This window comes from Mauremys mutica, chromosome 10 (genome assembly GCF_020497125.1).
Source record: "Mauremys mutica isolate MM-2020 ecotype Southern chromosome 10, ASM2049712v1, whole genome shotgun sequence".
Classification (NCBI taxonomy): Eukaryota; Metazoa; Chordata; order Testudines; family Geoemydidae; genus Mauremys; species Mauremys mutica.
In genome coordinates, this window is record NC_059081.1 from 81848137 (window position 1) to 81861103 (window position 12967).

The 12967-nt window shown below is 50.5% G+C and overlaps 1 protein-coding gene across 9 annotated transcripts in view; it reads right to left on the reverse strand.

Moving 5' to 3' along the window:
• Positions 1 to 12967, reverse strand: part of ITGB2 (integrin subunit beta 2) — a 60916-nt gene that overhangs the window by 16336 nt on the left and 31613 nt on the right. For all 9 annotated transcript variants that reach the window (XM_045032814.1, XM_045032810.1, XM_045032813.1 and 6 more), the window contains 6 exons: positions 12297 to 12357; positions 7844 to 7932; positions 6925 to 7108; positions 3173 to 3343; positions 1791 to 2032; positions 127 to 282 (listed from right to left, as the gene is read on the reverse strand). In XM_045032814.1, the coding sequence (XP_044888749.1) occupies positions 127 to 282; positions 1791 to 2032; positions 3173 to 3343; positions 6925 to 7108; positions 7844 to 7932; positions 12297 to 12354 (900 nt within the window). In that variant the 5' untranslated portion in view covers positions 12355 to 12357. The remainder of the gene's footprint in view (positions 1 to 126; positions 283 to 1790; positions 2033 to 3172; positions 3344 to 6924; positions 7109 to 7843; positions 7933 to 12296; positions 12358 to 12967) is intronic.

Below are 12967 nucleotides of genomic sequence, written 5' to 3' on the forward strand. Positions count from 1 at the left end.
GGGGGGAGCCAAGAATGGGAAGGGGGCAAGGGTTGGAGGGGAAATGGCTCCAGCTAGTCTGCAAAGTGGCTGCTCATTGGGGAAGCCAGGGTGAGTTGGAGCCAGCGTGCTGCTAAGGACACTTACAAACTCATTGCTCTTTTTGTATGTATTATCTTCCAGGTGGCATTGACCGTCATTAGGGGTCAGAATGGCTCCGAGTTTACCATCCCCAGCAAAATGGAAGCCGTCATCCGTGGCGTACACCAGCAGACGCGTTACGTTGCGCCAGCCAATCTTGCCCTGAGAACAGAAAGGATGGGACTTTACTGCCGTGGATTGGTAAGGCCTGAACTACCTGAACGGAATCAACAGGCTCAGAGAGAGCCCAGGCCACCTCAGGAATATGGAGTATCACGTCCTAACAAAAGAGAGACTCCGTGTTCATACCACAAAGAGACAGGACATGGGCATGCAAGTTCCCGGGAAACAGCTGGGGAATAAGAACAAGACAAGGAAATATACAGACATAAAAGCCGCTCCACGAAGCAAGGAGTGTGTGGAGGTGCATGGCACTGCTATAGACAGACATGGGCCTGCACTTCCCAGCACACCGAGACCAATGCAGACTCATGCCTCCCTAATGGAAACAAGGGAGATGCCCCTCCCAAAGGGGAAACAGAGATAAACCCACACCAGGGCAGACCCAGACCCCATTCATGCTCCTGGGCCTACATCCCTAGTAGTGAGGGCAGCCACTGCGCCTAGACAGGCAGGCCTAGGCCGACTCCCCCCCCACCCGAGCGACAGCGAGGACAGGACATATGGCCAGGCAGCCCAGGGAGTACGGGCAGGAACATGCACGTCCCAGGAGAGGCGTTTACAGGGACATGGAGGCACCCATCTGACAGAGACCAGGGGGTATGTACATGGGGGAGCTTGGGGAAGGGAATGAGAGTCCGGGCGCAGCACAGGACTTCACACTGCCTGGGGGCTCCTCAGGCGCTTTCCTGCATTGTGATCAGCTGTTGCTGCAGCCTGGTGCATTGGGGCTCTGGGGCAGCTCTTATAAAGTGTTACGAAAAGCTTAGCAGAGTTTATGGTACTAGTTCCCACCATGTGAGGAAGTGCCTGTCCCTTTCCACAGATGCCAAGGCCAGCAGGACCCTGCGGATCACCAGGCTGACCCCCTCTGTAGCCCAGACCAGAGACCTGTCCCACAATAATCCCAAGAGCAGTTCCTTTAGAGGAACAGCTGGTCTGGAGTCAGCCACGGAGGATTGTCATAGAATCTCAGGGTTGGAAGGGACCTCAGGAGGTATCTAGTCCAACCCCCTGCTCAAAGCAGGACCAATCCCCGGATCCCTAAATGGCCCCCTCAAGGATTGAACTCACAACCGAGGGTTTAGCAGGCCAATGCTCAAGCCACTGAGCTCTCCCTCTCCCCCTGGAGAATCCAGCCTGACGCCTGGTCGTTATTAACACCTTATTTCCAGTCTGAACGTGGCTAGCTTCAGCTTCCAGCCATGGGGCCGTGTTAGACCGCTCTTGGCTCGACTGAAGATCCAATTATCAAATATCGGCTCCTTACAGACTGGGGTCAAGTCACCCCCCCAACCTCTCTGGGTTGAGCTAACGAGCTTGAGCTCCTTGAGTCTCTCCCTAAGAGGCCTGGTGTCTAACCCTTCAGTCATTCGCATGGTCCCTTGGGCCTGGCCTTACGCCCCTCACCATCTGGCCACACAGGCTCTGGATCTGAGTTATCCCCACCCGTCAGCCAGCTTAAGCCGGGTGATGGCGACTGGACTTACCCCGCAGACTGCCACCTGCATCATGGCATCCAGCCCGCCCTCGGGGGCATCGAGGTTCCCCGAGATGGACTGCTTCTGGACCTCCGTCTCAAACGTTTGGGCATTTTCAGTGAGGGAGAGGACGTGCCTGAAAGCGAATGGGGGCTGGCAGGTGGTCTCCTTATTTGTGCAGGGGTTCTTCAGCTTCTCGGGGTGTGTGTTCACGAAAGGCAGCACCGTCTTGTCCACAAAGGAGCCGAAGCCTGGGATGCACAGGGGGACGCAGGATTAGGGAGCAGTGCCCAGTACCACATCCCTCAAACAACCACGGCCAGAGGCTTGGCGAGTGCAGCTGTGGGGATGTCATAAACCCCGGGGGTCACTATGCCACGGGGCGTGGGCGGAAGGTGCAAGTAACCAGGGCAGGGCAAACGAGAGGTGCCGGTGGGAGGCAGTTGCTTGTCCGGGGAGGAGCCCGAGGGTCCCTTGGAGTTAGAAAGCTGGGGCCCAGCCAAGTGCCGGGGTCAGGTCAGCTACGCAGCCCATCCATGAACACGGGATCTAGACCAGCATCCTGTCCCAGCCGTAGAGCAACCCCGCCAGGCCGGGACACACACTGGTGGATTAGAGACGGAGCCAACAGGGCCTGTGCCCAGGGGCACTGGCCAAGCGGGGGGCCCCAGAAAAATGGGCACCCCTGCACCCCGCTCCGCCTGCCCGGCTCTCCTGCTGGGGACCAAGGGAAGCCCCTGCCCCCCAGCTCTGCCTCTCTCCTGCCAAGGGCTCTGGCTAAGAGAGCTCTGAGATGCGCACTGAGACGCCTGGGTGGGCCACATTTCCCCCAGGGCTGCTGTCTCCGGCTGGCCGCCCCTAGTTCCTTCCCCATTCAGCCTGTTTTCTTTGCTGCCAGAGACCCAGATGGGTCGGACATCCCAGGCTGGTTTTACGTGAAACCGGTGGGGTCTGAGAGCCTGCAGTCAATAGGCTCCTTTCTTGTGCCCCTGGCAGCCAGGGAGAGTTTTGCCAGTGATATCAGTGAGCAGAACCAAACCCGAATGCAGCGGCAGCGGCTGAACCAAGCACATGTGGAGCCAGTACTTCTCCTGACTGCAGCTATGGGCCCCCTTGCCTTTCGCGGACGTGTGGCTGAGCAGAGTGCCGTGCTCTCCGTAGAGGGGCTGGGCAGAGCAAGGGGGTGATCCCAGTATGTGTTATCCCTGTGCGCTTACTGGACACCTCCTCCCCCAGCCCTGATGTCTCTCCCGGCCTGGCTACTGCAGGCTGGCTGGGTGGCCATATTCATTGCTGTGCGGTGCATCTTCCTATGTTCTTGCTAGAACTGGATTTAGCTAGTAGCTCGTCAATGCTGCCAAGAGAGCGCGAGTGCCCAGAGAACCACTCACCGATCTGGCCGGAGCCGGTGATGGAGTTCAGAGCTGCGAGCAGGTGTCCTCCCAGCTTCTTCACTTTCTCCAGGTCATCATGCATGGAGTAGGAGAGATCCATCAGATAGTAGAGGTCGATAGGGTAGCCCTCGGCACGGCGGAAGGTCACATTGAACACAGCCGGCTGACCTGCCAGGGGAGAGGCAGAGCATGGAAACAGCTCGATGGAATCACGTGACTGCTGTGGAACACTGTGTCCAGTTCTGGTGACCACAATTCAGGAAGGATGTTGTAGAATTGGAAAGGGTTCAGAGAAGAGCCATGAGAACCATTAAAGGATTAGAAAACCTGCCTTATAGCGATAGACTCAATCTATTCAGTGTAAAAAAAATGAAGATTAAGGAGTGACTTAATCACAGTCTATACGTATCTGTGGGGAATGAATATTTACTAGTGAGCTTCTGACGGCAGAGAAAGCTGTAACATGATCCTATGGCTGGAAGCTGAAACTAGACAAATTCAGGCTGGAAATAAGGTGTAAATTTTAAACAGTGAAAGTAATGAACCGTTGGAAAGATTTACCAAGGATCCTAGTGGGTTATCGCCTGTTCCACTGCACGACAGTGACAATTCTTAAACCAAGAGTGGGTGTTTTTCTAACAGATCTGCTCTTGGAGTTATTGTGGGGCAGGTCTCTGGCCTGTGCTATCCAGGAGGCCAGACTAGATGATTCCAATGGTCCCTTCTGGTTTTGGAATCTCTGAATCCCATCTATAAGATCTGGCCTTTCCTCTCCATCCACACAGCTAAAACTCTCCTGCAGGTTCTCTGCCTCGCACATCTCGATTACTGCAAAATCCTTTTCTCTGGCCTTCACAAATGCCATCTTGCCCTGCTCACAGCCATTCAGAATGCAGCTGCAAAGATAATTCCCCTAGCACATCATTTGGGCCATTTCCCTGTTGTAATAACTTGGCCTACCAATTGTGAGCTCAACTATGAGAAGGGAGTGAAAGTTCATAAAATATCACAATAACCTACAACAACAAATGTTGATGAGAAAAGGTGCAAACAGGAGAGACAGACAGACTGAATTAATCCAAACAAAAAGCCTCCTGGTCTGACTCAAGGACTGTGTTAGGATCATGCCAGTGTGGGACTTGAAATCAGTGCACCAAAATCAAGGTGTCAGAAAGATAATGAGAGGATGGGCTATTCCACCCATCACTCCCTTTGCAGTCTCTGAAAGACAAAACGCGGGGGGCGGTGGGGTGGAGGGGAGAATTGAGCTGTCGCAACTGCAATAGTGGATCACTGAAGGACAGGAGAAGAGAAAGGCGTGAGCTTCAACATGATGGCAACCACCACCATCTCCTGGGACCCCGGTTAGGCTGCTGGTGCACCTGTCCTGCTGACCAATGTCTCTCATTGTTTCCTTGGACTCCCAGATCTGTCTCCATCTGTTGGATTTTCTCTGATATTTACAGCGTAAGCTCTTCAGATCTTACTGCGCTTTTACAGATCCAGACTAACACGGCTACCCCTCTGATACGCTTTATTGTGTGTATATCCCTGCACCTAGCACAGTGTGGTCCCGCTCCATGACGGGGGCTCTAGGCACGACGATAATAATTATTGTTATGGTAAAGGCAACTACAGCTGGTCAAAACTTGAATTATTCATTCCAGGGGAAATCCCACCATTTAGGGGAAAAAACTCATTCCAAATAGGAATGAAAAGTTGAAATTTCAAAATGTCCTGCCCAACAAAATAAAACAAAAGGGCGGGGGTTAAACAAAACATTTCATTTTGATTTTGACTTTATATTTATTTTATATTGTTTTTTATTCTGTTCTTATAATATTTTAAAATTAGGGTTTAAAAATTATTTTTAAATTATCAAATAAAATAACTGGTCATGGTTCAGTGGCTGGTATAGTAGTTGGTATAATATACCTTTCTGAGTGGAAACTCATTTTGAAATGAAAAATTGAAACATTTTGTTGTGAAATGGAACATTTCGACCTTATTGAAACACTTCCATTTTTTCTGAAATGAAATTTCATCGAAAGCGACATGTTCCTGCCTTTATAAAATTGAATGAAATTTCAAAATAAAAAGCTGTTTCAAATCCAACAATCTAAATGTTTCATTTCAACATTTTCAAGCAGGTCCATTTTTTGGAATATTTTTTAGGTTTTATTTGGACTGAAACAATTTTTAAAAATTGACACGAATCTGCTAAATGTTTTAGTTAACCTGAATCTGCATTTTTCACTAGAAAAAAGTTTCAGCCAATTTTTTTTTGCCCAGTTCTACTCATATGCTTATAACCATCTGTAACACATACTAGGCATGCTTGTAACATGCTTGTAACATCTCTTCATTATTCATCAGCTCCTAAAAGCCCTCTGTATACAGTGCAATTGTCAGTGGTGATGCAGCTCATCTCTTGGACGGGACAGTGGCTCTGAAGGCTGTTGTGTTTGCAGATGCTCTCCAGGAGCACTGGTGGTTGGGGTCGCCCCACGGTTTGACTCTTTGAGACCTACGGGAATGGCTAACACTGTCTGTAAAGAGTCTCTGTCCCAGCCAGGAGAGAGTACATCTGCCCTGCTGCTAGGGAGATGGCTGGGCCCCTTGCCAGCTGGGTTCTTTCACATATTTGGAAAACAAAGGAAATTCATGTACAAAGAACTGTGTTAAGGTGGAGATAAGGTCAGTGTTGCACAACAGGGCCTTGTCTTTTCAGACTGAAAGCCCCAAACTCCTCTCCACACAGCCCTGTAAAGAAAGTTACTGTGACAAGAGGAAACTCACCACAAACTTATGAACCACAGGGAATGCAGCGTTAAGGTGCTGCTTGCCACACACCACCTTAACTCTGCCCCGTTGGGACCACTCTAGGAACTGGGCTTATCACAGGATTTTACTCCTGCCAAACAAAAGAGGCCATTTTCTTGGTACCCCCCCCAGCTGTAGTCAGGACTCGTGTTCCTACAGCCCACAGCATTTCCGTGTTAGCTGATCCTTGCTGTGGCTGACAGGGATCACACAGGGCATACTGAGCTACTCTTCCTCCTCCTCTCCAGAAGCACAGTCACAGTGAACGAGGCTCATGAGGCATCAGGGCAATTCCTAGTTATGGTTCTGCATGTTGGGGCAAATATTGCCCACTCACAATGAACCAGGATAAGGGGCTGCTGGCAGGCCAAGGGGCACAGTCACAGCTGTGTGGTGCCGGGGAGGGCGAGGAGCTTCACCTTTGCTGAGCATTCCTGGTGCTTGTCAACGGCTGTCTGCTTGTTCTGGAGACACTGGCATTCCTTCCCGGGTCATGGCCTTTCTGCTTCCCCACCCTGGGGTCTGCCTTCTGCCCCCCTCACTGGGCATCCATGTTGTGGGGCAGCTGCCACAACTCTGCACTGACTCACCTTGCCAGTGAATTCGTACTTGTTTTCGGCAAGCACACCTGGCTGCAGTGAGGTGTGCCTGGAGAGGTGAAATCCTGGCCTGGCCTGGCCTGCCGCTATCAGACCATCACACCCCCCCAGCCCCCGCCCACAGGTGCTTGTCTCAGCTGACTCAAGGATTTTTCTCATGCGCCTGTTTCCACACTCGAATGAAGCACCCCCTGTGATTTAAACACACTGCAGGAAAAGAGGGACCCGGACACATTCCCATGCTGATCAGTGGCTGTGTGCCTGTGGTTTCCTCCACTCGGCATTGCTCCCACTAGGCTGCCAACCCGGCTTCCCAGCCAACTGTACCTCGTCTTAACATCAAGCGCACTCGCTGGGGAGCCAGCTGGGTCTTGCCCTCTAGGCGGGCGTTGTTTATTTGGATGAAGTTGCTTTCTGGGAACACGATGTCTGCTGCGTCACATCCCCTCTGCTGCAGCTGCTCTTTGGTGTCACAACGAATGGAGTCTGGCTCGCCCGCTTTGGTGAAATTCTGTGCGTTGCAAAACCAAAGGGGGAACAAAGACAAATCCTGCTGAGCACAAGCCATGTCAGTTCAGAGCCCTGCCCAAGCGAGTCATTCGGCCAGCTGGGAACAGGGGGCACAGAAAAGGTTACAGAGCCTACCGCCACCAGACACCTCCCAGCTCCCCCTCCCCTCCCCTCCTCCTCCCCCCCACAGCCACAAGAACTGCATTGGAGCTGCAGGGTTTGGTAGTTAACTACTGGCCTGGCCATCAAGATGGAGGAACTCACTCATCAAGGAAACAGGGAATGTCCTTTCTCAGACAATGTGCCCATCTCATCTTCCGGCTCCCTGCCGCCCCTGCCCATCCTGCACTCTTCCTGCTCTCGCTCAGCTGGCTCCATCCCCGCTCCCAGGAAATGAACCTCCTTGCATTCTGCATTAACCCTTCATCTCCCCATGGCGCGAGGTCAGCAAGGGCCCAGATCACCAGCTGCAGGGAGTCTGCGGGGGTGCCTCCATCGGAGCTCCCAGGGAACAGCAATGCGTCCTGGGCTCAGGGAGTGCTGATGGAGACTCCCCCTGCCTCAGTCTGGGACAGTGGGAGATCTTCCTCGGGACCCCTTGGCCCAGCTTCCCCTCCCAAGAGCAGGGCGACTTCTGCGGAGGGGTGAGTGTAGCCCAGCACTGTCGCGCGGGGGGGCGGCTGGGAGGCCAGCACAGAAGCTGCGGGCTGGTGCAATAAAAAAAATGCAGACCTACCAGTTTCTTGCACCAAGCGCAGCCGGGGCCAGACTGGATGCAGTCCCGACAGACGCTCACTTTGATTTTGGGGCATTCCAGGGCAAGAGCTGTAACACAGAGGGGTAGGGAAGAAGCGTGACGGGAGCTTGGCCAGCCCACGAGGGAGAGGCCCAACCCCCGGGGACAGCCTACTGCCAGCCCTGGCATGCGCCAGCCCTAGTGACTCCATCCAGCTAAATTCTTCACCCAGACCACGCACACTGCCCTGAGCCCACGCAGCCAATGACAAGAACAGCAGTTCTGCTGAAGCCAGGCATGAGATCAGGGGAGGAACCCCCTTGCGAACCACAGGGTGGCTTGGCAGTGGGACATCCAAGCGGACATACCACGAGGGTGATTTTACAGATCAAACAAAAACCCTCTACTGAAACTCCACACACTCAACGCTCAGCAAAAGGGCTGCACATCTGGAGGCGGGCTCTCTTATTTCCATCTCAGAGTGGCTTATTCTAGTTTAGGTTCATACCTGATTATGCTAAACCGAAGTAAGGGTGTCTACACACAAACTAGGGCTGGTGTAATGAAGTCAGTTTAAAAATACCCTCAGTTAAAGTGGTGCCAGTTTTTGTGTAGATCTGGCCTGCGTTCCTGGGCACAGCCTGCACCCGGAGGAACGCACCCGCCGTGTGACAGAGCCCAAGCAGGGAGTAGCGCCACCAGCGCACAGTTCTAACGAGTGCCTCTTTTGTACGAGTTTTCACGACCCTAAAACACCTCAGAAAAGTGTCCTGCTCTTGGATTTTGAAAATATGGTCACCTCACTTTGGGTCTCCAAGGTGAGCTTCTTCACGGGGCATTGTCCATGTCAGTTCCCAGCCCCGCCCCCCCCCCCCCCCGCTTTCCTCCCCAGCCCCCATCCTCTGCATGCCAGCCGGGTCTGAGGGAAGCAACCCATGTCTCTCATCCAGCAGGGAGGTAAGCATATGTGCTTTCCACTGCCCTCTATGCGGTGCTGGGGCTAGCACATGGAAACAGACCCGCTGACTTGTATCTGGTTAATAAAGGAACAGCTCCTCCTAGGCCAGTCTCCAGCAATAGCCAGAACCAGCTGCAGCAGAGTAAAGTGCACAAAATGTTGGTGTGGCAGTTAAGCAATAACCTCCCACGGGGGACACTGCTTAGTAAACTCATCCATTGGCTTCTTGACTGTCTCAAGTGGGAGGGTGTGTGTTATCCTGCCAAAGGCTGGTGGGTTTTTCCACCGGCCTAATGTCACTGTTCTGGCTCTCCAGTCCTTCTCCAAGTCTTGCCTCAGGGATGTTTTGTAGCCACACAGATTAACTGTGCGTTGGATAAAAAACAATTTCCTTTTGTCTGTTTTGAACCTGCCACCTTGTAATTTCATTGAACGCTTCCTTGTTCTTGTGTCACAAGACAGGGTGAATGCGAGTTCCTGATCCACCTTCTGTATCACATTCCTTATGTTCTCTACTTTTATCATGTCTCTTAAGAACATAAGAGCAGCCATACTGGGTCAGACCAAAAGTTCATCTAGCCCAGTGTCCTGTTTTCCGACAGTAGCCAATGTCAGGTGCCCCAGAGCGAATAAACAGAACGGATAATCATCAAGTGATCCATCCCCTGTCGCTCATTCCCAGCTTCTGGCAAACAGAGGCTAGGGACACTATCCCTGCCCATCCTGGCTAATAGCCATTGATGGACCTATCCTCCATGAATTTATCTAATTCTTTTTTGAACCTTTTTATAGTCTTAGCCTTCACAACATCCTCTGGCAAGGAGTCCCAAAGGTTGACTGTGTATTGTGTGAAAAAAATACTTCCTTTAGTTTGTTTTAAATCTGCTGCCTATTAATTTCATTGGGTGCCCTCTAGTTCTTGTGTTATGTGAAGGAGTAAATAACACTTCCTTATTTACTTTCTCCACACCAGTCATGACTGTATGGACCTCTATCATATTCCCCTTAGTCGTCTCTTTTCCAACCTGAAAAGTCCCAGTCTTATTAATCTCTCCTCATAAGGCAGCTGTTCCATACCCCTAATAATTTCTGAACTTTTTCCAAGTCCGATATATCTTTTTTGAGATGGGGAGACCACATCTGCATGCAGTATTCAAGATGTGGGCGTACCATGGAGTTATATAGAGGCAACATGATATTTTCTGTCTTATTATCTATTCCTTTCTTAATGATTCCCAACATTCTGTTTGCTTTTTTTACTGCCTCTGCATAGTGAATGGGTGTTTTCAGAGAATTGTCCACAGTGACTCCAAGATCTCTTTCTTGAGTGGTAACAGCTAATTTAGACCCCATCATTTTATATGTATAGTTGGGATTATGTTTTCTAATGTGCATTACTTTGCATTTATCAACATTGAATTTCATCTTCCATTTTGTTGCCAAGTCACCCAGTTTTGAGAGATCCTTTCGTAGCTCTTCGCAGTCTGCCTGGGACTTAACTATCTTGAGTAGTTTTGTATCCTCTGCAAATTTTGCCACCTCACTGTTTACGCCTTTTCCCAGATCATTTATGAGTATGTTAAGTACGACTGAGCCCAGTACAGACCCCTGGGGGACTCCACTATTTATTTACCTCTCTCCATTCTGAAAACTGACCATTTATTTCTACTCTTCGTTTCCTATCTTTTAACCAGTTACCAATCCAGGAGAGAACCTTCCCTCTTATCCCATGACAGCTTACTTTGCTTAAGAGCCTTTGGAGAGGGACCTTATCAAAGGCTTTCTGAAAATCTAAGAACACTATATCCACTGGATCCCCCTTGTCCCTATGCTTGTTGACCCCCTCAAAGAATTCTAGTAGATTGGTGAGGCGTGATTTGCCTTTACAAAAACCATGTTGACTCTTCCGCAACAAATTATGTCCATCTATGTGTCTGTCAATGTTGTTCTTTCCTATAGTTTCAACCAGTTTGCCTGGTACCGAAGTCAGACTTACTGGCCTGTAATTGCCAGGGTCCCCTCTGGCATCACATTAGCATCACATTAGCTATCCTCCAGTCATTTGGTATAGTAGCTTATTTAAATGATAGGTTATAGACTACAATGAATAGTTCTGCAATTTCCTGTTTGAGTTCCTTCAGAACTGTTGAGTGAATACCATCTGGTCCTGGTGACTTATTACTGTTTAGTTTATCAATTTGGTCCCAAACCTCCTCTAATGACACCTCAATCTGGGACAGTTGCTCAGATTTGTCACCTAAAAAGAATGGCTTCAACCCTGGCCCCAGCAAGTCTAAGCCAGCCCTGGTGACCCCATTAAAATGGGGTCGCAACCCACTTTGGAGTCCCGACCCACAGTTTGAGAACTGCTGCTTTAATCATTCTCAACACTTGTCTCTGAATCTTCTCTAATTTTGCTATCCCATTTCTGAGATGGGATTCCCAGAACTGAACACACTGTTCCAGGTGAGGCCATTTCATTGATTTGTATAACAGCATTACAATATTTTGAATATTTCCGTCTATCCCATTTCACATCCATGCATACTGGATGGGCACAAGACTCATGAGTGGCAAAGCCACAACTGAGTTGGCAGGTCATCTTGAACAAGAGCCAGTTCAGCCTTAGTTCCACGTCACACAGTCATGAACTCTGTTTGTGCAAGATGCTCAAAAGGAAGCTTTTGATACTTAAATTTTACTAAATTTTTTTAAATTGGCTCTATTTCCCTTGTCCATAAGCCCAGCCTCATGTCGTTACCGGGAGTCCAACAGCACTGGCCTCAGACAAAGAGAAAAATTATAATGACTGTGTTTTGGAAACCTCTGAAAATGATCTAAAATAGCTCGTTTCCAGTCATGGAGTCACAGCTCTAAGGTCTGAGACCTTGTCATCTGCCAGGGCTAGAAACGAGAGCCTACAGATTCTAGCCCTGAAGGTTCATGAGCTATTGGTGTGTAAATGAGTCACTGATTCAGTGGTGGGTATTGTCCATCCCGAGCCTTGGGCAGAGATCATTTGGGAGCACATGGGGTGGAGGAGGAACAGTGTCTGTGGCAGGGAATTCATTCTTTTTACATGACAGCTGCTTGAGACCCTCTCGGTGGTTTGCAATGTTACATATAGTCTCAGCAGAAGGAGACTGGCAAAGGTGTATGCTAAAGGTAATTAATGCACGTCTCTGCAATTCAGCGCATGGATATCATCAGATCATGTGAGGCACCTCCAGACAGAGAGACAGAGAGAGGTCTTTGTGAATTGGTTTGCCCTTCACTGGCAGGCTATGCCAGGACTCATCAGCTGAGTAAGAGCCCACAGCAATGTGTAGGATGCAACGTGCTGACCCTACCGTCACGGTAACAAAATGCTTCCCTGGAAAGCTATGTCTTGGGGGTTCTTTTCCCTCTGCCTTTGTGTGACTAACTGCGTAACTAACATGCTTCGGGGGTGACTGTGCCTGCCGAACAAAGCAGTGGAGACAAGTACTAGCTCACCTGTTGTCGCCAGCAGCAGCCCAGCCGCAGCCAGCAGGAGGCAGCAGTAACGAGTCATCGCCTGCAAGATGAAAAGCACCACAATGACATGTCAGGGCAGAGCCCAGCAGGAGAGCTGCCCGGAGGAAGCCCTTGGGATCATGTGTGAAATGCTTGCAACTGAACCAGGCCACCGCTGCAATGATATCGGCACCCACGGGGATTCTGGAGGCCGAATCGGGGCATCAGAGAACAGAGCAAGCCAAACCCAGATTAGATCTCTGGGAACAGAGTGTAAACGGGCCTGACACTCTCACTGAGACCCAACTGTGCATGAGTCCTTCACCAACCCCTTTCTCAGCCACACAGCAGAGTAACTTCTGTGTTAACAGTTAAACTGGAATCACGAAGGGCCAGATCGTGGGTGAGGTTTCCAAAAGCACCAGAGGGAGTCAGGAGCACAAGTACCCCACCGAAAGTCAGCGAGACTTGTGTTCCTAACTCCCATCGGTGCTTCTGGGATCCCTGGCTGTGGTTTAGGCACAGCCCTGAGCAAGGATGTAGCAGGGGTAAGAAAAGAGGGAGGGGGAAGAGGGAGAGATGGTCTGGCGTCCTGTGGACCACAGCCCAGTTCCTTCATGCTCTGCATGGGAGCCAGAGCTGACTTGGCTTCACACAGGGATGTGACACAT